General features: G+C 38.6%; 1 protein-coding gene across 2 annotated transcripts in view; it reads left to right on the top strand.

Annotated features, from left to right (window-relative positions):
- Positions 1–13,334, top strand: part of LOC129780562 (GTPase-activating protein CdGAPr) — a 197,467-nt gene extending 184,133 nt beyond the window's left edge. For both annotated transcript variants that reach the window (XM_055788946.1, XM_055788945.1), the window contains exons 7-9: positions 1–333; positions 677–3,583; positions 10,930–13,334. The exon at positions 1–333 is cut by the window's left edge and continues 227 nt beyond it. In XM_055788946.1, coding sequence (XP_055644921.1) covers positions 1–333; positions 677–3,583; positions 10,930–11,008 — 3,319 coding nt within the window. In that variant the 3' untranslated portion in view covers positions 11,009–13,334. The remainder of the gene's footprint in view (positions 334–676; positions 3,584–10,929) is intronic.
- Positions 13,335–27,300: the final 13,966 nt, after the last annotated feature.

The raw sequence follows: 27,300 nt of genomic DNA, 5'->3' as shown, positions 1-27,300 counted from the left end.
TTGCAGCACGCCGGAGCATAACGTTTCCAGTGCAGGTTCTTCGCTGAACAGCAACACTATCTTCGCAAGCGTGCAAGTGCACAGACCACCTCTGCAGGAGGATTCCGACGGGGAGAACGAACTTATCGGCGTGCGGAACTCCTACCCGGGATCACAGTATAGCTATGTGAGGTACGATTCGCCAATCAAGGAAACCCGGTTTAGCTATCCGGGAACTAGTGCCAAAAATAGGGAAGTCAGCAATGCTGTCAACAAGGAGCAGCAGCATCAGCAGGAAATGAACGTGGATGAACACCAGCAAGTGCAGAAAAACGTTTCATCGTTGTACGAAAGGTATTTGATGGGAAAAATCTCTATCCCTCACCACAACCATATTTGGACTTAGTATTTAGCGTTGTTTTCATTTCTCGGTTACACCGGAAATTTCATGGTTTCATGTTTATCAACCGAAGCAGCCTATATCATCATGCATGAGGCTTTGTCGCCCTCTTTATCTCTCTGAAATTCTGTTTTCGAATGTTTGTGGTCGGTTGTCATTGCAAAGTTAAATTCCTTCAACTCACCACAATTGCCTTTATCTCGTAATATTTTTTTTGGTTTATTTTGGGCAACAGTTTCGTTTTGTTTTGTTTTGCTATTTCGTTTATCTCTCTTTCTCTTCCCCTTTTCCCACCAGTTTAATTCTGTCCAGCCAAGCGTCGAAACCACCCAAGCATCCCGGCCGCTACAGTTACAACCAAGCCAGCAGCAACGGTGGTGACCAGGTAACAGGCGACGAAAGCCGAGACGAAGAGTCGCAAGTAGTGCCACGGAGCTGCTCGGAGAATATGTTGCGAAAAAGTGACACACAAAAGAGCAAACTGAGCGTCATGACGCCTCAATCGCCAGTTCAAAGTCCATGCTATTCTCTGCTGGTCGGTTCTACCAGTTCCGACAACAGTAGCAATCTTAACACTCCAGTTTACGATATGGACGTATCGGTTGTGCTCGGTCAGCAACAATCGTTAGAAAATACCAAAGAAGAGACGGAGAAACAGCGAGACATTAATACGATGAAACGAGAGCTTTCGTTGGATCTAACCGAAATTAGCGCAAAAAATTCTTCCGGAAGTTTACTGGTGATCAAGAAGACTTCCTCCCCAAACACTCCGTCGAATTTTGCCTCGGATAACACTAACACTAATACAACCACCACCACCACTAGTCAATCGATGACTCCGAGCGAATTCTGCTACCAAAATCTTAACCCGGAACTTTCTCCCGGAGAGTTGGTTACGTTTGCTCCGAAGGTCGCCTCAACGAAACCGACAACGCCCATCAAGGCAACCATCAATATTACCTACAATCTGCGGTCGCCTGTGCGGAAGGAGCAAGAGGGGAACATTTTTGGTTCGTCGAATAATTCATGCGGTTCGATAACTCCGACCACACCGAAAAAGCTGGAGGAAGAGCTAAAAACCATAGAAGATCTGCGGGAGGAAGAAGAGTACCAGCGGGAGAGGAGAAGCATATATGAGAATGTTCTTGTGACCCCAGTGGAATCGCAACCCCCAAATGAAGTGAGTGCAGCCGCAAAACGATTGCTGGAGACCAATTTCGATGAAACGATGGTTTACGAACAGGTCAAGTTTTACAAGAACGCAATATCTGAGGTTAACCACTTGCTGGGCGACGGAGAGCTGGCGGCACACGAGACATTCCCAAAATCGATGGATCGTTCGAACAACGGAGGAGACGTGAAAGTACCTGAACTAGAATCGCTCGAAGAGCAAGCCAAAATAAAGCTTAAAATAAACGAGGCGGAAGATGGTGAAGAGGAGGACGACGAAGATGAAGAAGATAACACCGATGGGATCAACAACAATCAGCACCGATCGAGGACGGGTACCGATTCGTCCCATTCGGAGGTCAAAGAAAAAGCGGACTTTATTTTGACCAGCAAAAGCGAAGAGGAAAGCGACGATGTGCCGATGTCGGATTTAAACGACGATAGTCTGGAGTTTGACAATACGGATGTGTCTCTGTACGAAAATGTAGAATTGCGGAGGAAGCCCTTCGCTCCGGTGTACGAAAATATGGTTCCAGGTCCGATTAATGTGGTGTGCTCTACGCTGAAATCCACCACAGATGATGATTTGTCGTCGCTCTGTGTCGACAGAAGTGATCTGGATAACGAGATGGAATATCGTATCGAAATTCCGCCCAAGATCGAGATTAAACCGCCAACGAACAATGTCAGCGTCAAACAGCTGGCTACTAAATTCGAAACTAGTCCCGTAGATGTTAATCCACCGTTTGATTTCCAACAGCAATCGAAGATCAACAATAACCGAGGAAGTTCCGGACCGATGGTAACTATTCGGAATAAATCCGCTAAGGATTACCAGAGCCTCACCAACATAACCAGAAGTCTCGACGAGAACGCCTTCGTGCGAGAGTTTGGGAGCGCCCGGAAGCTCGAGAGCTTCAACAAAAGCATTCAGCAAATCCCGGAGATCGATAATATCCTCAACGAGAATAACCCAAATCGGCGCAAGTCGCTGGATTTCATTCGACCAAAGAGCCTGAATCCCCCGAAGAAACTCCCCTCGCTGTCTGGGCAGGGCATTGAAAATCTGAAAGATGGTAACCCCACCCATGACTGCTGCCGGCAGCAGCAGCAGCAGCAAAAATCCTCTCCGCCCGCAGATCTCAAACTAGATCTGTCCACCAAGATTGAAGATACCAAAGAAGCCCGAGCGTACAACGTCCGAATCACACCCACCACCGAGAATCGGATATCCCTCGTGCAGTACAACTATGACAACCGGTCGAACCGTAAAGAGCCCCAGCAACAGCAGTGTCTGCAGCAGCAACAACAACAACAACAACAGGAAGAAGATCGCAACAGTATTACCAGCATCTCCAGTCTGAAAATGCTTGGAAGCTGCAAGCTGGACCGCAGCAGGATAGAGAAAATCAAAGAAGAACGACGCCATCAGTTGAGCGAAAAGTATCGATCCGAGTCCTTCAAAGGCGAACGTGGTGACTACGGTAAGCTCAAATCCAAATCCAAATCGGAGCTGCGAGACTTCAAGGACACCGATGGGGTCGACACGGGCAAAAAGTACGACTCGCTGCGCTTCCGGTCCAAGTCGCGCATCGAGCTAACCGATCAGCAGCAGTACAGCAATCTGGTGGACAACAGTAGTCTCTCCTCGGCGGTATCGCTCAACACAGTGGCCAGTGGTCAGGTGGGTGGTGGCCGAACGCGCCGCATAAGCGACGAGAAAAATCAAAACGATTGCATCGTCGTTGTGTCCTCCTCACCGCCCCGACTGACCACCATTGGCGGCGGAGTCGGCGGCGGCGGCAGCAGTAACATTCCACCCGATGCCAGCATAACGCAGGTTTGCGACAGTAAGTTCGAGCTGAAAACGCGACAGAAATTTGACAAACGAGGGAGCAGCAACAGTAACAGCAGTAGTGGGGATTACCCGCTCAGTTCCGGTCCCGTTTCCATCGTCGGTACCGGGCGCGAACGAGACAGCAGCTATGGCAGTGGCGGTGGGACGAAGAGTTTTGTCCGGAACGGCGTCGCACAGTGAGTATTGGCTTTATTTTTTTCCGATTTATTCTTATGTTCCCTCTGCAAATAGTTTGTAATGGTAGTTTGAGACACAACAAAAATTTTTTTGTAGTTGTAGCATTAGAACCACGAGTAGACTATCTCACTGGAAGGTATTTCGTTGGGTTCAGTTTTTGATAAAGTAAACTAAATTAATTATTTTTTTCGAAGATAAGCTTACGCAAATTTCACACATGCACAAGTGCTTGCATTTATTTTTGCAGAGAATAAAGTTACTTTGATTGGAGAATTATGCGGTTACTGACTTTGTCCTTGGTTAGGATGGGAAAGAAGAGATTTCCCGCTTTAAAAATTATATGAATTCTAAATGACGTCCAATTGAAGCTTTCACAAAATAAAGTCGGCGTAAATCCTCACGAACATGCCGACTTCACGAACGCACCAGTGCAGTGTTCGTGACATAGATGTGGATTCGTGACAATCACCTTGCAATATACAGACATTACACCAATGCGTTTGTTAGAACCAGATTGGGCGGTACTAATTTTGAAGAGACCTGAGACCGTTAAGGTCCGATATTGGCCAAAAACTTTCATCTGCCACAGGCTTCTTGATGCCAAAGAGAAACTAGGTTGAAGGGAATGCTCCACGGCCAATGATCAGTGGTTGTAGATCCAGCGAGCGTGGGTCACCTTCAGCTTATTTTTTCCAGGTAATTAATAAATCAGACCACATTGATGTGTAGGCTGCTTCCCGCTATGTTCACTGGGTTCACTAAAACGGTTCAGTTGCATGCCATGTGCTCTATATTCTCGCGTTCAAATCACATCCGGCATACATCTTCAACGTCAAACGTGCCAAACGTACCACCTGAAATTTATTGTTGGCATGGTCTGGTTCAAAATGACTATCATATCTTACAAACATAAAAAAGGATGGTAAAGGGCCAGGCTAATAAGGGAGTTAAAAGTGCCCCAAACCAAATCACTAGCTCTATGGAAAATATTGTATATGGTAGCAAATAAGAAATTGTGACTATTTTTTGAACTCCTGTGTGGTTCACCAAGGGATCTATAATGAAAAAAGTATTTTTCAGTTTTTTGCACGCCATTCTCAGTTGCTTCGAGATAAAACTGCTGCTTACTATGGTGTATTGAGAAATATTATTCAAAAAAAATTTCATCAACAATTTAAGTACTAAAAAACTTGAAATATTGATTTTTTGGGGAATCAAATGATCCACTACTTCTCTAGTTCGTATCTGAATGTATTCCTACGCTTTTTCTAGATTAGTGTGATTTTTTCAAAATGTTAACGCAAACAAAAGAAAAATAAAATAATATAAAAAAATTATAGAAAATAACATTTAAAAAATAAAAGTAATTTTTTTAGTATTTCGACATTTTGGATTTTATTATTATTTTTAGATCCATCAACACTAGATTGCCCAGGCAAGTCATTTTGACTGCTTTTTTAATTTCAGTTAAAAAATAATTATGACACATTATGACACAATTTCTTAGAAAGTTGTTACTTTTTGTACAACTGATTAATAAACGTATCAATACTTTAAGAAGTTTTTCGTGAGCGGAGCTGCTGTTGGAATCCTAGATATTTATAACGATCTCTACGAACCATGTCCTCCGGTGTCGATGTCCCTGCCAGGGCTCAGCATAGTCATTTTCAACTGAGGATAGTCAGCCGACTATGGGGATTCCCTTCCATATTCAGTTGGAAATGACTTCTGGCTTCTCCACTCAGTTTCTTCGCCAAAACGACTAAACAGTCAGTCTGGGGTTTAGTCGCTTTCCCCCTCGACAATCTCATGCCATTCTTCCCCGTCAAATTGTCAACATTGCATTTTGAAGTGACTTCCCCCAAAATGAATTCGTTGCTCTCTCTCATTACCACGTTTGCATGTATCGATGTTTGAGTTCATCGTGGTTTGACATATACAGTGGAAGACATTCGTTTAGCCGCATCCTATTTTTTCTCAATATTTTTAAAAATAAGTCAATTATTTGTACAGTTTTGTTCATAAAATACTATTATTGTTTATTTTCATCGAACTCATTCTAAAAAAAAAGTATAAGTTCACTTTTTGTTTTGTAATTGAAGATACTTTTCGGAGTTCATTCGGGTGAAAATGAAACACCCTTCTGGCCTTCGGGCGGCGAATATCATACTAACATTCCTTCCCTTCTCCTGGTGACTGTAAGGACGTGGCCGGCGTCGTTATTGACCATTCAAAGCTCGAATCACCGAGAATTGCACAACGAGAATGATTTGCTAGTCCCAAGCGTCATTCTGTGTGTTCTTTGTGCAATTTGGTTGGTTCAGGTCAATCACGGAGAGCAACTACGAATTGTACAGTCTGCCCAAGCTCAAGCTTCATTCGGGTGAAAATGAAACAAATGGGAAGTTTGCTGTGATAGGAAACGGCTCCCCACACTATCAAACTTCCGCCCCCAAAATTTCGCTTCGATCTCACGACATTCCGTCGAATTAAATTGTACCAATAGCAACTGTAACAGTCCGGGCCATCCAAATTGAACTTTTTTCGCCGGAAAATACAACATTTCTCCAATCCAGTTTCCATTCCATGTATTGCCGGGCGAAAATGAGATTGTTCTGCTTATGGGTGGCGGTCAGTTTCGGCTTCCCTTGAAGTTTCTTCCAAATTATGTTTGGTGACTCATTCAAGATGCGCGCAATATGCCTTTTAGAAAAATCTTTATTATTTTCCGCCCCTCTTCCGTCAATCGTCAAACCGTCTATTAATGGTGTAACTACTTTTTTGCGTCAGAAATCAAGTTTTCGTTTCACTTTATGAATAAAATTGCGTACGCGGGTAACAATTCCGTTCCTAGGGGGTAGAAATGTGAATTGAAGTCAGTTGATTGAAGAGGCAGATTTGTATTCATTAGTCGCGTCAGTCAGAATAAGTATTGACTAGAATAATTCATCAGTCATCCTCGCTCTCAACGCTAGTCAATTCATTTTCTAGTTTTGAATCGGTAACACCCTTTCAAACGGATATATTTCAGAATTATTTAAATAGATTTCGTATAAAACGTTATTAGAAGAAAATGATCTGTACTCATGTAGTTTGAAGATACAATATGGATTTTGTTATTTTCAATCCTCTCGAAGGCAAATTCGAATTTTAGACTTGAATACGTTTCATCAACTTCTGCACAAGCTGCTCATCAACATCCTTCAGGTTAACTTCGATGATACTCCAATATGTTTCGATTGGGCGAACTTCCGGGCAATTCGAGAGGTTCACCTCTTTTTTCCGTTATCGCGATATCATTGTTGCGCATTCTCACTGTAGTGGTCACACGCTAAATCCGGACAAAACTTGTGTGTAATAATGAACGTCATTTGTTTGTTGTGATGAAAATCAGAATCTTCCAAATTGTATTTTGTTGAGGATATCAGTCGCTTGATGAAACTGAATGAAATGAAAGGGCTTAGCCCTAACAAAACTGCTGAACTTTACTTCGACTCTGCAAAGCGCATGCAATAAATAAAGCCTAGAAAAGGGTAGTTTTACATTTTCCGATATAAATATACAATATTTGAGCAAAATCGGAGCAATTATTTAAATTCCTGTAAAACTAACTTTAATTGGAATAGTTTTAGGATATGAATTCACATATCATTTGGTAAGGCTTCCTTTCTAAATTCGAAATCTCATGTGTATTTCAGACTTAATTTTCTCTCCATAGTCTATTTTATTCTCAACAATTTAGTCGAAGACCACATTACGTGCTGACAATTAGTTTTAATTTATGATACTTTAAAAGTATGAACGTATTCTATATTCTACCTTACAGTGATGGATGCAAAAAAAATCCACCTTCATTTGAAATCAAAGTGTTCCAATTTTGAAGGTTTTTCCAAACTTAAGTAAATAGTAGACAATTTACCATTTCCGTATTGTTGATTTATTTTCTAGAAAAAACAAAAAATAACTTTTGTTCCTATATCGGTACTTCTATAATAATAAAAACAGATAATTAGTAGTCAATATGAACTCCTTTGGCCTTTGCTTGTTCGTAACGTCAGTTTAGTCTAAAATTGCATATAAATTCTCAATGAGATTCAAGTCGTGACTTTGGAGTGGTTACACCATTGGTTTGATCCGAGCCGATCGAAAAAATGCTGCTATTTTCTTCGCAGTATGCTTCGGGTTCTCATGTTGCTGGAAGTCCTGTTTTTAGCATGGTTTCTTCCAGGCTCTCGCACAAAATGTCGATTTGATCATTGGCAGTCAAAATACCGTTGATCTACGCTAAGTTTCCCTCTCGAGCCCACGAGAAACAGCTCCACGCCATGATGCTTCCACCACCGTGCTTCATAGTCGGATGTAAATGCTGGTCCTTGAGGCCCTCATCGCTCTTCCGTCACACTCGAAGTCGAAGAAGTTTCTTATTAACCCTTTCTCTAAGGCAGTGTGCTCCGTCAGAGTGCTACCGCTGAACGGAGCATTGCGACGAAAAGTATACACATCGCACTGGTGTGATCGATGTGCAGTATCACTCTCATGTCGTCTAAAGACGACACTCGTAGCGAAAAGGTTAAACAGATCGAACTCAGACTCGTCCAAATCACGCGCTTTTTGAAGTCCAGTGGCTTGTTGACATGGTCCCTCGCAAACTGAAATCGTTTTTCTTTTTTGACGTAGGACTACGTCTTTCATGAAGGGTGCCAAATCAGGAAACATGTCACGTTTTTATGAAATAAAGTCAACGTTAATAACTATTTTTGCTGCGAACGGATTTTTACGATTTGCATACCAACCGAATCAGATTTTCTCTAAGATTTGTTTGATATGCTATACATTACAATCCCATAGTCTGGAAATGGTTTAATTTGATGAAAATTGGAAGCATTCCCATTTTCTCATTCATTTGCTCTGTCCATTTGTGTGCTTCTCTAACCGTGCTGTCTATAACGAGCAACTTATGCAGCCGCGAGAATAGAAACAACGAAGGGGATAAACGAAAAGAGAATATTTGCTACGTAAACTCCACTTTTGCACAGTAAGTACGATGTCTCTAGCGTTTAAATATTGCATATCATCTGAGGAAAATTTTCACTTCCCGCTTGGTGATCAACAAAGCAACATCGTTACCGGCGAGCATCGACCGAGAATGAATTGTCTTTCTTCCGCGATTCACGGAAGATGGCTATATGTGCGATACCACTACATGAAGCTCAACACTTGATACTTGCAAATATTGCTATTTTTGTTTGTTTCATGGGTTTCCAAAGATATATTGAGGTGGTTAAGGAATGTGTGCAATGTGCAATGAATACTCAGTGCAATGCGTGCATGAAGAAAGAATTTGCGACATATGACCACTTGGTGTATTGTTTTCGCAAAGGCAAGAGAGAATCGCTACTTCTAGAACTGCTTTTACAAAGCCAAGGGTTAATGATTTACACTTTTCAGGCACACCGTAACTAATCTAAGAAAGAGTGATTTACGAAATTCCTTTGCATTTATGAATAACTAGCTGACCCAGCAAACTTCGTCCCGCCCAAAATTTATTTTTCGTTATCACATCCACGTTTTCTTACTAAGCGCTGTTCATGGGTCCAATAGCAGAATTGTTCATTGATTGAAAAAAACTTACCTTTTACTATAAAATTCCTAGTACTTCTACCAAAACTCGTCATTATAATATCAGGTTATTTTCAGACACAATTCTCGTTCAAGATTTTTCAACCACTTGCAAATAACATGTTTCTCCGTTACATGGAATAAATGTTTGATACAAAAAATATGATAGAACAAAGACAGCCCTAAATCGGACAATTCCTCTCTCAAGTTTTGCTCTTATCAACATATTCGGCGATCCATTTTTATTTATATAGATAGAAGACGATACAGGAGTGCGTTTTATCACATCAAATTCCGTTTCCATTTTCGAAAGAAGATCAATTTCGTTTGCCCAAACATTAAAGTAATTGTAGAACATATGCGAATAGAATTTTCCCATTTTCCTTCAGAGTTTTCAGAAAATTTTCAATTGTCATGTTTGGTTGGAATATGTTTGGTTTTAAGGGACCCTTTTCCATTCCAGTGGAGGGAAGGGTGTCATACCATCGTAGAAAAATTTCTCGTACATGAAATTCGATTCTCGAGTAATGCACCCACATAATTACCTTACCCCATCCTTCTCAGCAACGTTTCGTTGAGACTCCTTACGCGGGAAGTCACTGACAATAAAATTTCAAACCTGTGTTGAGATTTGGTTGCCACCCAATTTCCTGAAGTTTCCTCAGCGTAAAAAACACATCACTACACACGAAAAGTTGACTAATCAGCTACGAAAATGATGTATCTGTCAGATGTAAACAACCAGCAAAACCGAGAGGTGCATTGATGAAGAAAATACGGTAAAACAAATTTACGCACTGATTTTTTTCATGTCTTACCCTAAAATTACCCATTTAGGAACACAAGTAATTTTTTTTGTTTTTCTAAAATATAAATCAACGATAATGAATTGGCAAAATGGTCTACTAATTACCTACCTTTAAGTAGTATTGATTGGAAAAGTTTGAAAAAACTCTTAATATTGGAAAACTTTGATTTCAAATGGGGGTGGATTTTTTGTGCGCATCACTGTATGAAAAATAATGTCAAAAATTGTTATAGAATGGACTTTTAAGTAGTCACAACCATACATAACATCTATGAGGAATAGAATTACATAAGCACAAACTAAAGTAAACAAACACCGAATACACTGGATTCTTGCGCCATTTTTTTCCGTGATTATTTGCGCGATGCTTTCGAAATTACGCGATTTTCTTAAAATTACTCGATCTGCCTCGTTAGGAAGAGAAATTCTGTAAGTGGGGTAATCTTTGTCGTGCGATTCTCTCGCAATTACGCGATTTCCTCGAATTATTCGGTTGTTTCTTGCATGCGCATCAATCGCGTAAAAAAGAATTCTTCATTTTTCATAAATCATTGCTCAGTTTTCTGTCATATTTTTTTTTAACATCAATCGTACACAACCCTATTCTCTGTGCCGTTTCCGACAAACTTGCGTTCAACATTTTCATAAAACGACTTGTATGCAAGAACATTCATTTTATGTTCTACATTTCAGTACCTGCGCACTGTATAGTACTAAAAGTATTTTTAGATCTGAAGCTGTTTCATTCTGAAATCACACTCCATACCGACTTATCGACTCGCTTTTATCGATAATAGATTATACAAGCACTGACACTGAACACCAACCATAGATTATAGAAATGATGCTTTATGAAGTGCACCCGCCTTATAACCTATTCTCTAGATTCCCAATTTAACTACATTTTTCCCTTTCCAGGCGAGATCGATTTTCTCCACAAATTTCCATCAAGGATGTTGCGGCGATGTTCGAATCGCGCTCCCAAAATCAATCGTAATCGAGCTATGATCGGAACACACACAGAAAGAGAGAGAGGAAAAGCAACGCACGTTCCCGATAAACGAAGTTGAATGCTTAAAAGGACCTGCAGCAAAAAAATCAAAACATAAATACATAAAGAAATGGGCAACTCCTCGTTCTTCCCCACAACTTTTTGCTGCTTGCGAATAAATATCGTATCCCTTGTGCTAAGTGTTGTAATAGAAGTAGCTTCTCTATATGAACTCGACCAATAACACTTGTTGAAAACTCGACAAGAACCGCGGAGTAACAAATTATTGATATTACCCTATGACCTTTCACACACACACACACATGTAAACGTAATAAACTATGTTCAAGAATCTCGTAAAACTCCTTAGATCGAAACATAATACAAAATACGACAAAAATTAACTACTCTTTAGGAAAGACACAACATAACCAAGCAAATGCAGAAAGGATATTTATTTATAGTGATGATAGTAGGATTGTCTAACACGAGTCTCGTATCTTTCCCTGAGTCATAAAGCCAAGCGCATGAAGTCCTTCGAAAAAAAAATTATGAATATGACCAACAGCAGCAATCTCAACTTTGCGTTCAAAGAGGAGCCTGAATGAGTCCTACGCTAATATATATGCATTTATATCTAATAGCGACTACTCAAGCAGAAAAAGAGAGTTATCGATCGATTTACTTTTTAAAACTGTGCGAAAATTAGTATAACAGTTGATAGTAATACATGTACATGTAAGCCGCATTTTCTTTAGTATGTTGTAATATTGGACGCGGAGCAACTAAGGAGAGTGCCGATAGTGAAGGAGAGTCTGTTACTTTTGTTTTTTAGATTGTGTTGTTCAGTTAAACTACTTTTTAATGTGTAGCTTAGCTTAGATTGTACCGAACGAAAGAACCAGGGATTGATCTATTTCTCTTGGTTTTTCTTTTTTGCTAAAACGATTTTCAGAATTAAGACGAATGTAATGAAAAAAAATTTACATTGTAAGCATCACCACACGAATGTGCATCACATTAGATAAAATTGTGTATAAGGGCTCTTGTCAAAAATATTCTTATGTATATTGCTTTAGAAAATACCGTTTTGCCGATTTGGTGTTCATTTTCTAATTTACGTGGATTATTCGTATATAGACATGATGAAATGCAGGAACAGGAAAAAGATTTGACACGAAATTAATATTTTGTTCGTTTTTAAAACGAAATTCATTATTATTATTATTATAGAATTTGGAATTTCTCATTAACGAAGGAAATTAAGCGATCATAATTTACAGTGCTTTTGATTTGGGGACTGCATTTTAGTCTCTTGTTAAGGTTGTTTTTTTTTAATGGTTCGAAGTCATTATAGCTTCTTGCTCCGATAATAATAATCATTATTATTATTATTTCTTGTTTATTCTATTATTTGTTCATTATTATTCGATTTGATTAGTTAAAAAATAATTCTAATATTTGTTGAACTGTTTTCCACGTTGATATCCACGAAAAATTTCCAATAAAAAAAACAGATTCAAATATTTTACAAACGAAGCGGTTACGTATGTGTAGGAGGTTGATTCGACACCAGAAAGTGACAATAATTTTCCATAGCATCGGCATCATTTAAAATGCATTACCCCGAAATCATAGACTAATGTTACATTTTGTAAGCCAGAATATACACCCCAAGAAGGATCTTCCGTATTTATACATATATTGAAAAGAACACATGTGTTCAGTGCTAGGATACAGAAAATGATTCCGATAAAAGAAAACTAACTCAAATCTTGAAACCAATTTCCATTCACTTTCTAAAATCTTCAATTTCTTCCAGCCGTTCGTTGCTTCGCTTCGGTTTGTTGTTCGCACGTAACGATTTCAGATAGGATATTAATAACTTTGTATATACATATTGACCACACAGCACCCACATTCACAACCTCTTTCGAAAAATGATAGAAAGGAACACGTAAGCTATATATGTCGCGCGGCGTGAGAGCAGTTTTTGTGTCTGTAAATAATATTTCTACGAGATATAATAATAGGGAATCCCAAATCCGATATTGAGCACATAAAATATATCAATCCCGAAATGATTTGTATTTAGAACAATTAACACAAGTTGACAAAAGGCAAACAAATCTAAAGTTTATATGATGTCGGTAAGAAAGTACATAAACACAAGGTAACACACTCAACTCATTGATACTTGAAACTACTTGAAACATTGATGATATTACTTGCTGAGCATGGATTTAGAGAAATACAAACATTGCTGACCTATTGAAAGAATCTTATGGAGCAAAGCTAAGAAAATAAATCTTTCTTGGAAAAATTTATTCGAGCGGATGAGTATCTACTTTACCGACAACAGTCCGAACTTCCTAGTGCTATTTTTAGCTATTGAATTTGTTGATATAAATATATTGCATAGGGTGTGAATGCACATATGCGCTGTTCGTTTTAGTACAATGTGCTAAAGATATAGGCTAATTATGGCCATGATTTTAACGAAATCGATAATACAGTTTCGTTTCAGATAATACTATAGCATTGAACTTGTTCATTCTTCAATTCTAACTTCAATATCAGTTTTGAGTATTCGAGGATTTATATTTTTCCAACCACCTTTGTTTAATATTAAAATTATATGGGAAAAGCCATATCGAACACATATTAAATACTACCTTGTGTCATTTGTACACTTAAGGATAAGTCAATAATTATTACGACACTTTAGATTCATCGGTATATCGGGTATAGTTATTGAGATAAAACCAATTTCTATTCCAATAGAAATACTGGTATTTAAAAGCTGTTTCTTTCCAATTTTTGTATTATTCTTTGGTATTTTATCGAGATCTAAATGAGATTTCGTGCTGCATGAGTGATTTACAAATTTGATAATAGATAATTAATACTTAACCTACTTAACCTAATGCAATCAATAACGCGATATTTTCAATTTTGCGACTTTGTCTCCTCTGACACTGACTATATTGACCCGATGATCATCTGAACTTTAGAATTATTTGGAGGATCTATAACATTTGATGATTATATAAACTCAACGCCAGCATAGCACACGGGCTCTTTGAACCTTTATGGGTAGAATTTCTTGCTATGTACATTGCCAGTTGTGGTTGAAATGGTAGTTCAATTGGTTTGATCTTCAGAATGTTTCGTGGGACCCAGAATATATGATATTCATATAAACTCAGAGTAGCACGCACTGAATCCGGAAGCGTAAACAAGAGGAAAACACTAAGCTGAGTGTGTAAGAAACGAATGATCGAGCGAACGATAAATTTCAAAAAAATAAATAGATCAAGAGATAGGAAGGGTGAGTGGGGGTCAGAGAAGCCAGACATGTCTTCATTTTGAAGACATTTGACTTACTGGGCCTGATTCTCTTGCGCGAATGGAATGTGATAGCAATGAACTCCTCAAAGTCACGTGACCCAAGTCACCGTATCGCCGAAGGCGATTGCCCTGACGTGAGAGGTTCATTTTGGAGTAAAATACCCAATGAATGACAAATGGTGCAGTGTTCATTGAAATATATGTCCAAGCTTGTGTTTTTGCAAAGGCTCTATGCATTCAATGTGTTTCATAAATATATATTTTTTCTTCTTCTTCTTTTTGGCTTTAAGAGGGTTTAAACTTTTCAGTTCATTCGCCTCTAGATTTATATATATATATTTTTTCGATTTTGAAAATTTTCATTCCTTGTTACAAACATGTACAGGAAATAATTTCGTTCATCTTTATAAATGTTTTCCTTTTATTATAATTGATGAAAAATAATATCACTGGGATAAGAAGATAAAAAAATATATATTTTCAAATCTGTTATTGCCGTTTTTGCATAGTCCCTTCGCATTAATATGAGTGTATGTTATTTCAATTGTATTGATTTCGTATCCGTGTTTTGTTTCCGCATTCGTGTGTTGACTTAGTGTCCGGTGCTGATTCCGTAATAATTACGCTAAAATGTTGGTGGAAGGTTGACTATTCTTCATAACATTGCAGTGAACATTAATTTTATAGTCGCCTTACATAAAAGCAAGATATATTTATTATCGCATTTAAATAAATTTAAAAGCTGAATTTTATCCATAGACAATGAGCCGATAAAATGATAAACCTGTCAAGGATCTTGTAATTCTACTGTACGAAACTGCACTGTTATTGTCTGGATTCTCACTGGATGAGTCAGGTGTGCACGCATCTCGCATCTATCTTATGGTCAAGCTGGGTCTTAGAATCGATAAGGACGAAGCTATGAGCACAGATGATACTCCAGCCGCAACTACTGGTGAAGATGCTCCTCCACTAGACGATGACACCGAGGATGCCTCACACATGGAAGAAGTTGATTAAACATATACGATTTTTAACTACTTAAGTAGCTTTTTGTAATTTTTGAAAGTCTGATTTGTGTTTTTGGAGTAAGGAAACGGTATGCTGAATTGAGTTTCTCGTATCAGTTAGGGTCAACTATTGTAAATTTACATTTTAATTTTGTATCGCGTTATAGCGGCTGCAGAAGATGTATATTCTTGTCATTCGTAATAGCATACCAAGTACTTGAACCGACTACTTGTTAATAATAAATATAAATTATTTAAAAAAGCACAGTTTAACTGGATTGCATTCGAAATTGCCTGTTTTTGTCCGAAAATTTTCACAATGTAGATGATGACTACATCTTTGAATCTGGAGCAGCAATTGCCCGTTTGGAACTACGAATGATTAGAGATCGTTCAAATCCTTTGGAAACGCCTAATCCTATTTTTGGCTACCAGTGCTGGTACTAGTCGATAACAAATGAGGATACGACTTCAAAAGTCACAAAATGGCATGTTTTTCCACTGCAATCGCCCACGAGAATTGAGTGAGTGTTCATGTCACTTCGCATTCGCGCATCAGAATCAGCCCCAATAAATTTGTTTTCAAGAGGCTGAATTAAATAACTATCTGAATGAAGTTCGAGAAAATATATTTTATGGAGGTTTGTTATTAATTTAATTTTTTTAAAGTAAATATCAATAGCGCCTAAAAATACACAATAGACGAATACCATGCCAACTCACCTGCCGTTGGCAGCACTATCTCATATAGCAGTGAAACGTTGTGGGTGTAAACAGATGAGTCTTTTCAGCAACTTTGCATACTTGAAATATTCAACAAAGAATTAGACTTCTTTTTGAAAAGGACCAAAGAAATGTTCTTGTTTTTTTTTACAAAAAATCATGACTCAAAAACTATAAAACGCTGAATTCTTTTTTTATACGACAGATGCGTGCGTGTAAATAAATCGCGTAAAAAAAGATCAGCCCATCATCGGCGCGCGCCTTCTCAACCACACTCGCACACGCTCTCGCAGAATTTCTTTTCTTCTCTTTCTCTTCCCAACGAAGCGACGGTAGGCAGTGCCATATCACGTAATTTCAAGAAAATCACGTTAAAAAATCGTGTAATTTCGAGTAAATCGCGTAATTTCAAGAGAATCACGTAAAAAAAATCGCGTAAAAAAGATTTCAGTGTAGCTACAAAATTCTGATCAAAGGATGAAATGTAAGAAAATATTAAAATTTTTATAAAAAATACCAAAATCAAAAACAAAACATTTTGCTGGGAAAAAATTATTTTTAAAATTATAATTATTTTTTCCTGAAAATGTATTTTTTTAATTCTCAAAAAATATATGAATAGCCCTTACAATTTCCAACAAGTCGTCGATACATCAGAAGATGGGCACTTTTACAGGGAAAAAGTTTTTCTAAAAACAACTTTTTCATGCTTTCTTTGAAAAAACTGCGACTAATCCCAATTTTGTTTAAAGTGAAGGTAGCGATATAGTGTATTCGACAATTGTTTAGATCTTATTGGCATATGAACTTACATCGAAAACGTCAACTTTCTATCATTTATAGTTTCTGGAAAATAAGGAATTTTTTGTTTTACTCGTAATTCGTAACATACATAATTTCCTACATTTCATCCTTTGACAAACAACTTTTTGAGCTTGAGCTTGAGCTTGGGTAGACTGTACAATTCGTAGTTGCTCTCCGTGATTGACCTGAACCAACCAAATTGCACAAAGAACACACAGAATGACGCTTGGGACTAGCAAATCATTCTCGTTGTGCAATTCTCGGTGATTCGAGCTTTGAATGGTCAATAACGACGCCGGCCACGTCCTTACAGTCACCAGGGGAAGGGAAGGAATGTTAGTATGATATTCGCCGCCCGAAGGCCAGAAGGGTCGCCTCTATAGCGTGGTTCCCTAGCGTTTATCATGGAAAGGATAGTTGTTAGTAGGGAGAGGTAAAAATCAGGATTCACTGTGGTAAGTGATGTGATAGTGTAAACGCGAACTATCGACAAGGTAATCTTTAGGTAATCTGAGGAGGAAAACCTATAAAACTAATTGTATGTATTCTATTTCTATCGCAAGTTCTTTAGATCTAAATCCAATTGTTAAGGCGAAGAGTTATATTTAGGAAACCTGATAAGGTCGCCGAGAGAACTATTGTACGCTTTATAGAATTCCAATCGCGGCGGGGGAGTTTTTTTTCAGGAAACCTGATAAGGTAACCAAGAAAACTCCTGAAAAACCAATAAGATGAGAAACTTACATCGCCATTCATCGCACACACACCTTATCAAACTTCAAATGCGACGTTGAAAACCTATATTTGGGAAACCTAAGAAGGTCACCGAGAGAACTCCTCTGAAACTAATCGGACCGGCAATACACCTCGTTGATCATTGAGCAGACCCTTTATCGACCTTCAATCACGGCAGGCAGGCAGGAATGGAAGAATTAAAGAATGAAAAAAAATAAAGAACGCAATAGTTGATGAACATTAAAGAATTCAACAATTAAAGAACTGCAGACTTAAAGAACTGGAGCATTAACGGAACCAAGAATAAAGGAACCAAAGTATCAAAGAATTAAAGATCTAAAGAGCCTCCGTTCTGTTGAGCAAGCACGAAAACTACTCAAAACTTCCTGTACCCTGGCCACGCGCCGGCGAGCTACAGTATCCACCAAACGGAGCACGAGACTCTTCCCCTTCTTTTCTTATTTAAACACCCCTTGGTTCACCACTCCACTTCCATCCCCGGAACATACACACAAACACACACAACTGTCTTGATCAATCATAGGACACGGACAAACCGTAGGCGTGATTGTTGTCATATGCCAAGGAGACTAAGAAAAATTAATTTGGTCTCATGACGACCACTAAAGCAATCAAAACTGACACCCTTGCACTGCACACCCATACAACCAGAGGGCATTCACCGGGTATCTGCATGTACAGCATGACAGAACGTACGATCAATAAAATATACACACCCACACACCAGAGCAGGCCCACCACGTAATAAATAAACAAATCTACATGTCAAGTCGACTCATTAACAAAATCATAACAGCGTGACATAATGCAACCCACAATACAAATGAAACAAATCCATATGACAACAATCACGCGATCAACAAATGAAAACAGAGAACATAACATACACCCACATCATCCTCAACGTTTGAACGGAAATGACGAGTCCCGCTCGTCAAAAACTTTCCTGCACAAACGAACAATGACCGGTCGGACTCGCCGGAAACTATTGAGGTTTGATGCTTTTAATGAGAGTAACATCTGTAAGTCATATCGAGTCTATTGCTTTGATATCCTTTGACAAACAAATTTTTGGAAAAAAAAAAGTCACGGGAGGGTTATGTCCGAGACACGACCGCATAGTTGACGTAGGATTCCGTGAGGCTATCTGTTACATGCTGATTTTGGATATGTTTGAAGAATTACATTGCTAAATTCTTCGAGAGCGATCTGGTGGCACTGATAAGGGCCGTTTTGTCTGGTTGTTAGATATTGTTCGTTCACTTTACCAATGTCCATAACCGAGTGATAATGATAGAAAGATGGTGATTAGTCATTTGATGGTGCGTATCACGATAGAATATGCCTAAGTAGAATGAGATATGATAAAGGCAGGCCTCTGTGGGCCTGGACGAGCTGGCTCCTGTGTTATGTTGTTGTTGAATGGCGTTAACGATCCCTGTGGAACTTTTGCCGTCTCAACGTATGCATTAATTTATTAATACTTAGTTTAGATTTCTTAAGCCAAATAACACGCCTTGAATTTATTCCGAGGGGCAAGTTCTAGAATACGCGTGACCACAGTGCAAGTAGAAGGAAATTTCTCTGACAAAAAATTCCCCGACCAGAACGTGAATCGAACCCGCACACCCGGCATGATGATGTGAGACGCTAACCACTCGGTCACGGGTGCACGGCTCCTGTGTTATGTATGGATGAAGTAAAGAAAAAAAACTCATCAATGTAAAATAAGATAATTAGCATCATCGAACACAATTATCAAGTTTTGTCACCAGAAAAAAAAAATTTTAGAGAAAATATATTTGAAAACGTAATTATATTTATTATTTTTACTTTCTGAGCATTTACTCAACCCATTTCCATTTTCGCTTTAAACTCAACGCAACATGCCTCAATGCGAATATCAATTGAACATGCAGTTATGCACCGTAAAATGCGTGGATTGGAAAGCTCTTAAAGTCATTCGAAGACAGTTTTGATGTAGGATTTTACATTTAAAAGTTAGAGCAAAAAAACCTTTTTTTTCATGGTAACCCTAACTCAACCTAGAGAAAAAGCGTTATATCGGTTATTTGAAGAGATAGAAAGAAATATTGTTCCACGAAGTTACTTAAAATAATCAGAGCTACAATATTGCCGAACTATGTTTACCTCTATCTATAAAGATAAGAAAGTTAGATTTTTTGTTTCATCGTAAATTTTGGTCACCCTATTTTTGATAACATAAAAATGAGCGCTCTATTATATGTAACAACTTTGCCGAAGACAGTTTTTGTCTAGAGAATCACTGTCAAGCTCTAGATGCTAATTTCCACTTAAATGCACCTCCTGGACCATAGTGCATTGATATGAAATTTCACGACATAAAAGTTCCATATTTGAATTTTATTTATATTCTATCAAACATAAGTTCTATTCATTTCATTGAAATATCATTCTTCAATTAATCCATCGAAAGATTCTTATTGGAACGAAAATAAAAAAAAAACGGGTGGGTAATGTCGGGGACATAACCGGAGTGAAGTAGGACTATACAAAGGGGACAGCTTTTGTTAAATATATATTTTAAATATATTGTTTTATTTTCTTCTCCTACTTGAATACCTACCTATCTACCTGAAAAATGGATTAGTTTACTGGTTACTCTTTATGAATATGTTGATGGTTCTGAAAAGAACCTTTGGTGTTGTGTTTTAGTTATCACTCGATATTCCCATCTTGTTCGGTTAAACCTTCCTGTTTAGCTATTGCGTTTGCCACTCGCCACAGCTTTCACAGTTGGAAAATTTCTTCCCATCCAGCTTGTGACATGTTGTTCAGTAAATTACATTTAATGCGACGTGCCGGAGAAACACTTTGCCACTCACTGGAACTAATTGTTGCCTTGATGAGCGCCGAACCGAAGCTGCTCTGTTCTTGATACGGGTTTTCTGATTGTCGTGAGCAGCTTTGCAAGCCAACTCGAGCACTCCGACGACCGAAACTCTATAATCACTGTTAGGTATACTGGTGCTCCGGCACCAATCCGTTCGGCCTAGTTACCCTTGCGGAGCAATCAGTGAATGCGACCAACAGGGAACTGGAGACCTGCACGGTTCGAGTGAGACTTTGCATTTCCCTTAACTTGTCCTCCTTTGTTACGTCCACGACGCCGATGCCGTACAACCACACGGGTTTACGGTTTGAAAGAAAATAAGATATAAGATAAAAAATAAGATATAAATAAGACACTCACAGGATAGAGACAAATCGGCAGACTCAGCCAGAGGGGCGAGTCCAACGAGACGAACGAATGAGCGTTAAAAGGGAGCGATGGCAAAAAAATACATTCATTACGATTTGTTCGCTCGTTGGATTCACATGCAGGCTAAAAAGGGTCCTTTTCAGGATCACAAAATTATCTTCAATCTAAAGAGTTTATTGTTTTGTTATCACTCGATATCCCCATCTTGTTCGGCTAAACCTTTCTGTTTAGCGATTGCATTTGCCACTCGCCACAGCTTTCACAGTTGGAAAATTTCTTCCCATCCAGCTTGTGACATATTTTACAGTAAATTACATTCAATGGCACGTCGCATTATCACCACTCAGTATCGGATTGGAGGTAATTTTAACCTGTAATTGAACATTTGCGATGACAGTGGTACAGTGTCGACTTTCAATGTGGTGTCATAATTTGGACCCCGAACTCTATGGTTACAAAAATGTCCAACTAAATGTCGAGATAAGTGTAAATTACTGTACTTTCAATCTAGAAGCAATTTAAGAATTGGTGAAAATCAATAAGCTCAGAACAACTGCCAAATTCACATACTCATCATATCCTGGCAAACAAATTATGAAAAAATCAATTTGTGTTTTATTATTATTTTGGATATTGTTTTAGAAAGTATTGAACTGTATTTCCTAAACTCTTTGTTGGAAGGTTTAATGGCCCTGAAAAGCGCCTTGTTTTATGGAATGGTTCCAATTTAGAATACTTAGTACTCGTGGTTTTGAAAAAAACCATTTCGAACGCCCTCGATGCCGCCTTGTTCTGGATTTGCCACCAAAGCAGTGTGTATAAAGAACAAACTTTTTTCTTCTGCTACCTGATGCCGTTTTGCGATTGCGTTTGCCACTCGCTGCAACTGCCTGTTGTCTTGATGTCCACCGAACCGAATGTGTTCTGTTCCGAATGCGGGTTTTCTTATCGTCGCGAGCAGCTTTGCCAGCTAACTCGATCACTTCGGCGGCCGAAACTATATAACGCCGGCTAGGTGGACTGGTGCACTGGTACTAACGCGCTCGGCCTAGCTACCCTTGCGGGGAACTCCAGATCAACACGGTTCGAGCGGGATTTTGCCTTTCCCTTCATTTTTCCTCCTTTACCATGTCCAGACATGGCTGCTTGGGTTGGTTTGTTGATGTGTTGTGATGCGAACCGATGTGGTGTACGGTTTGAATGAGAATAATCGTTACGGCAGTGGAGCGGGGATTTTTAAGCTGACTGGCTGGCTCGAGAATTACGTATGTGTGAGACTGCGACCAATGTTTCGTTCATTTTTTTCTTTTTCCTTTCCAATCGTGCTTCATTCTATTTCGCTGCTGCTCTGGTTGCCCGTTTTGGTCGGTACGATTTGAGGAGCACAAAATGGACCAATCAAAAATGGGCACATAGTGCATTTTGACAATGCCTGATATTTCACAATTATTCAATTATTTATATCAAGAAAAATGAAATGTTATTCGTTATGATAGATGCGTAGATATATTTCCTATCAATTGATGCAAAAACCTTTGCGATCTATTGAGAAATGCTCGAGTTATAAGCGTTCCAAATCTTGCATTTTTTCCTACTTGTTCAGTGCCTAGATTTCCATTTCACCCCCTATATCTTCCGGTTAGACGTAGTCCTACGTCAAAAAGAACACTCATTCATCACTCCCTACTTATTCGCCAACACGTATGCAATCAGCAATGCTCACGCTAGTTACAATGAGCACTATCCATTTGTGCGTCGTTAGTTAAACTATCGACCACGAGGGTATTTACATGCTGATTTCCCCCAGACACCTTGAATTTGAAATCTATGTTAGGGAACACATGTCGGTGACAACAAAAGCTCCCCCTACTTTCGTCTATTCGCAATGCCGATTTCCCCCAGGCAGCTTGGTTTTGATGTCTCTGTTAGAGAATACACTTCGGTGGGAACAAAAGTTCCCTCTACTTTGATGTGCCGATTTCTCCGTATCTTCAATTTCGACCAATCAGAACGAGGTATTTCCGTTTGGAGATTTTTTTATTGTTTGCAAGTTAGTTTCATACGATACGTTATTCTTTCAATTGTGATGATAATAACATAACAATGGAGTGCTCAGATCGATTGAAGCAAATATCTCGTAAATAAATAAGGAAATAACTGACCAATAATTGTAAGTACATGAGCCACCGCATGTGTCGTCAATTTCGACCAATCAGATGTGGGTATTTCCGTTAGGATAGGGGATGAGGTTTTTCCAATTATTCGATAGTTAGTGTCATGACATATATTATTTTATTCAATGTAAAATATTGTTATAGAGTGCCGAAATTGATTGACGCAAAAATCTCATCAATCCATCATGGAATAACTGAGCAATAAGCGTTTGAAATTGGACAATTTTCACAATGTGCACGATTTTCAATTTCCAATTTGTACCCCAATATGTTCCCGAAAGACGTAATCCTACGTCAAAAAAAGTTTCATTTCTAAAAAGTTGAATAACTGAATAAAAATATTTTGAAAGTTAAAATTCATTTTTCTTGAAAACATGTGTTTTTCAAATTCTAAAAAAATAACTATAACAATTTCCAAAAAGTCACCCATATATCGGAAGATGGACACCTTTACAGGAAAAAAGTTTTTCTGACAACAACTTTTTCTTGTTTTTCTTTGAAAAATCACTATTAATGTATAAATCATTATATTTTTATGTATAAACTAGCTGACCCGGCAAACTTTGTCCCGCCCAAAATTTGTTTTTGTTATCAATGCCTTCAAACATTCACGTTTTCTTACTATGAGCAAGTGCATGGGTCCAATCGCAGAATCGCACTAGCAAATAACATGTTTCTCCGTTGCATGGAATAAATGTTTTATACAGAAAATATGATAGACCAAAGACAGCCCTAAATCGGACAATTCCTTTCTCGAGTTCTGCTCTTATCAACACATTCGGCGATACTTTTTTATTGGTATAGGTTAAACTGACCAGACGTCCCGCGTTACGCGGGACAGTCCCGCATTTCAACCAAATGTCCCGCGTTAGATTCCGTCCCGCGAAACGTCCCGCATTTGGCAAAAGAAACGAAAATGTCCCGCGATATCAATATATTTCAATATCACAATTTGATCATGTTGATTTTCTTAAATGGATGAATTAAAAAAAAACTTCTTCTTCGCTTCTAATGCATCCAAAATTAATACGTTGAGCTGGTTTCATCGCACCGACATTAGGCTTTTTGTTTAGAGAGTGTCAACTGGAAGCGACAGCAACAAAATTGGAAAATGATTTTTATAAAAGTACCCTATTGATCCGCTGGAACCAACGTGAATCAGACGAAAAGTTCATCTTTGGTCCTCTAGCTCGGTCAGGGCTTAACGTTTTTAATAAGCCGGAGGTAGTAGTGTATACTCGACAGGAAGAGACAAAGTTGTTCGATGAAGTATCATAAATGAAGCACTGGGCGGTCTTACGGAAGTTGGCCGGAACCTGAACCATGGCCGATGAAAAGATTTATATCGGGGTGTTATTTTACCTTTTCGTGGTTTTGGGGTCGTCTGTCTCTCTATTTTGACCATTCGCCCAAAAGTTTTCTATCAGGCGCAGCTGGGGAATGATGAGAAGGTTGGTGGTCTTCGCGACAATGTTTATCTCCAGCCGAATTGGAATGTTCGAGCATTCCATTCGGTAATTTGAAGAAAATTGTAGAATTTAAGTCGTGCTTGCCAGGCGTAAATTCTCTGATTGAGCGAGTGATTTTCGAGCGTAAACAAAATCTGAACCATCGAAAAATCACAACTGAGTGCCGATACTCAGAATGAAATAATACTGATCAGTTTAGACTCGCTAAACTATGGTTTATGTTCACATAACGTATATACATAACGTTTTGTTTTTTGTGTCCAGCGTTAGACCTCTGACCATCTGGTCACTTTAGTATAGGTAGAAGAAGATATAGGAGTGCGTTTCATCACATTAAAATTCATTCCCAGTTTCGAACAAAGATCAATTTCGCTAACGCAAACATCAAATGGACTAACAGCACTTGTCATTATGTAATTGAAGAACATATGGGAATTCAATTTTCCGAATTTTCCCTTTTTCCTTCAGAGTTTTCCGAAAATTTTCAATTGTCATGTTTTTTTGAACACACTGATAGATATTTTTCATTATCTTCTCCTACACTTTAAGTATATTCGCTGAACTAAATGTTAGTTTTTCTCATATTTATTCTTTCTATTTTGGTCTACTGCTTCGTTTTTTCTTCTTTTGTTTTTCTGGTATGGACACTGACAGATTTTAGGTAATTTGATTTCTTCATAACTACATTGTGTCAGCCAGACCACTGTCGACCGAATCGTGTCTGCACTCACCTGCGGGAGCTGTTGGGGGAGGACCGATAAGCAACAGTCGGTCATCTGCTTCACGGCAGGAATCTCGAGTTCTAGAGTTATGCAGAAATTTGTGTTTCATTTGTATGGCAGAGGGGGTGGAGGGGGTGTTGAACCACCTTAGAAATGTTTCTTGCCCCCTAAAATCTCCACATGCCAAATTTGGTTCAGTTTGCTTGAATAGTTCTTGAATTATGCAATAATGTATGCTTCATTTGTATAGCAGTAATCCCCATCGAACACCCTATGATGTGAAAAATAGTTACATCCAAGACAGGTCTATGATACTAGGTGAGGCCGTTTCGTCACTAAGTTGGTAGGGGAGCGGTATATGAAAACCGTACGGAAGAAAGCAGAAGGGGAACTATTTGCCTGAAGCGTGAAAGAGACAGACTGATCACAAGCGTTTACAAACAAAACACAGTAGACTTCCAAGATGGCTGAAGAGTGGTTTTATCAAGTTGGCCCACCTTAAGCCGAGTAAGCATACGAGTCGGTCTAGTCAGTTACTGCAGTGCAGCTACTCACACCATGTGAACACATCATGTCAGTTAGTGTCATGTGTGATCCGGCGTGCGAGCTACTTCAAAGTTTATTGAATTTACTCGCACCCGCATCCCTCAAGACGTCAAAAACATAATTTAGCGTTCGAATCAGGGATGCCAAATGTAAAGAAATGTCTCTATTTTCAAGATATTTGAAAATAAGCGAAGATATTTATAGGCTTCAAAATTATTGGAAAAACAAATAAAACCCTCATAGTTCCTAAACGAAATTGTTGTTAGTTTGTTTTGCACACTGGCGGGGCACGCTTTCTTTTTGAGATAGTTTTCTTGAGAATCTCTAATATAGTATCATTATCAGGCACAATTTTCATTCAAAATTCACTCACAACTTTAAAAAAAAAAGTATTGTTCCAAGAAACAGAATACATATTCGATTGAAAAAGGTACATTTTCATTCATTATTTTGATTTTTGGCACGTATTTATTCCACCTGTAAATCTACTATCATTTTCATTTCACAAATTGTTACACGAAGCTGCTGGCAAGGCGAAATAAATAAAATTTAAAAAAATCTTTTACACTGCCATTCATAGCATCACATATCCGGAATTATCTTAACTATAGATGCTTTGGAGATTCTCAAAGATATCGCCAACAATCGGAACGATATTCCAGAAGAAAGCCACATCAATGTCGTTGTTCAATTTCACTCTTGCAAGTATAGCATCTCTCATGAGTGTATCTTGGCGTTGTATTTTGGAGCAACGAATTCCAACAGTGTTTATCCTTATTTAGGTGTTTTTTTTCCAACACTGCTCTGTACTCTAGGGAACCATCATTGTAGAGTTCCTTCAATATTATATTTGTTACTCCTTTTTTTGCATCCAAATTCCTGGCCAAAATCCTTTTGCTTTTCTGCTTTTTTCGGGATGTACCTTCAGTTCGAAGAAATTCAGCACGAAATATTTTTATACACGGTCAGCGTGTATTTCGTGATAAAATTGTGTAATGATAGATGCAACTGAAAACCTGAGACGAAAACTACCAATAGAGAAATCGATTTCTGATCAAACATCTGTCAAATTCGGACCTGATTACCGTTTCTGACAATTTGATGGACATTTGAAAAAAACATCTGGCATCCCTAGCAAGCTAATGCTGTAGTATCTAGTTTCTCGTCAGCAGCTCGCACTGTGTGAACCGACAAGACGAGTCAATCAATTGTCAAGCGAGTTCACCGGCCCAGTAGCTGCTCACTGTCGAGTCAGCTACTAGCAACGTATAAATGGGCCTTTAGGATATACTTCTAGGCGCCTTGGTTACATCAGCGCATGCAATGTCGCTCATAACTCCACTAACTTCATTAGGGGAAGTGGGGGCATAGTGGTCACCCTAAGGAATATACCCATTTCCAGCGCCCACATACCGCTTCAATTAGCGTTTCTCGAAGAATATTATAGTTCAACTCATTGTTCTTCAAGATAGCAAACGGATTTTACTATAAAAATTCAA

The sequence above is a fragment of the Toxorhynchites rutilus genome, chromosome 3, assembly GCF_029784135.1.
Source record: "Toxorhynchites rutilus septentrionalis strain SRP chromosome 3, ASM2978413v1, whole genome shotgun sequence".
NCBI classification, from domain to species: domain Eukaryota; kingdom Metazoa; phylum Arthropoda; class Insecta; order Diptera; family Culicidae; genus Toxorhynchites; species Toxorhynchites rutilus.
The sequence above is the reverse complement of the archived record's forward strand: the minus strand, read 5'-3'. Positions and strand labels throughout refer to the sequence as shown.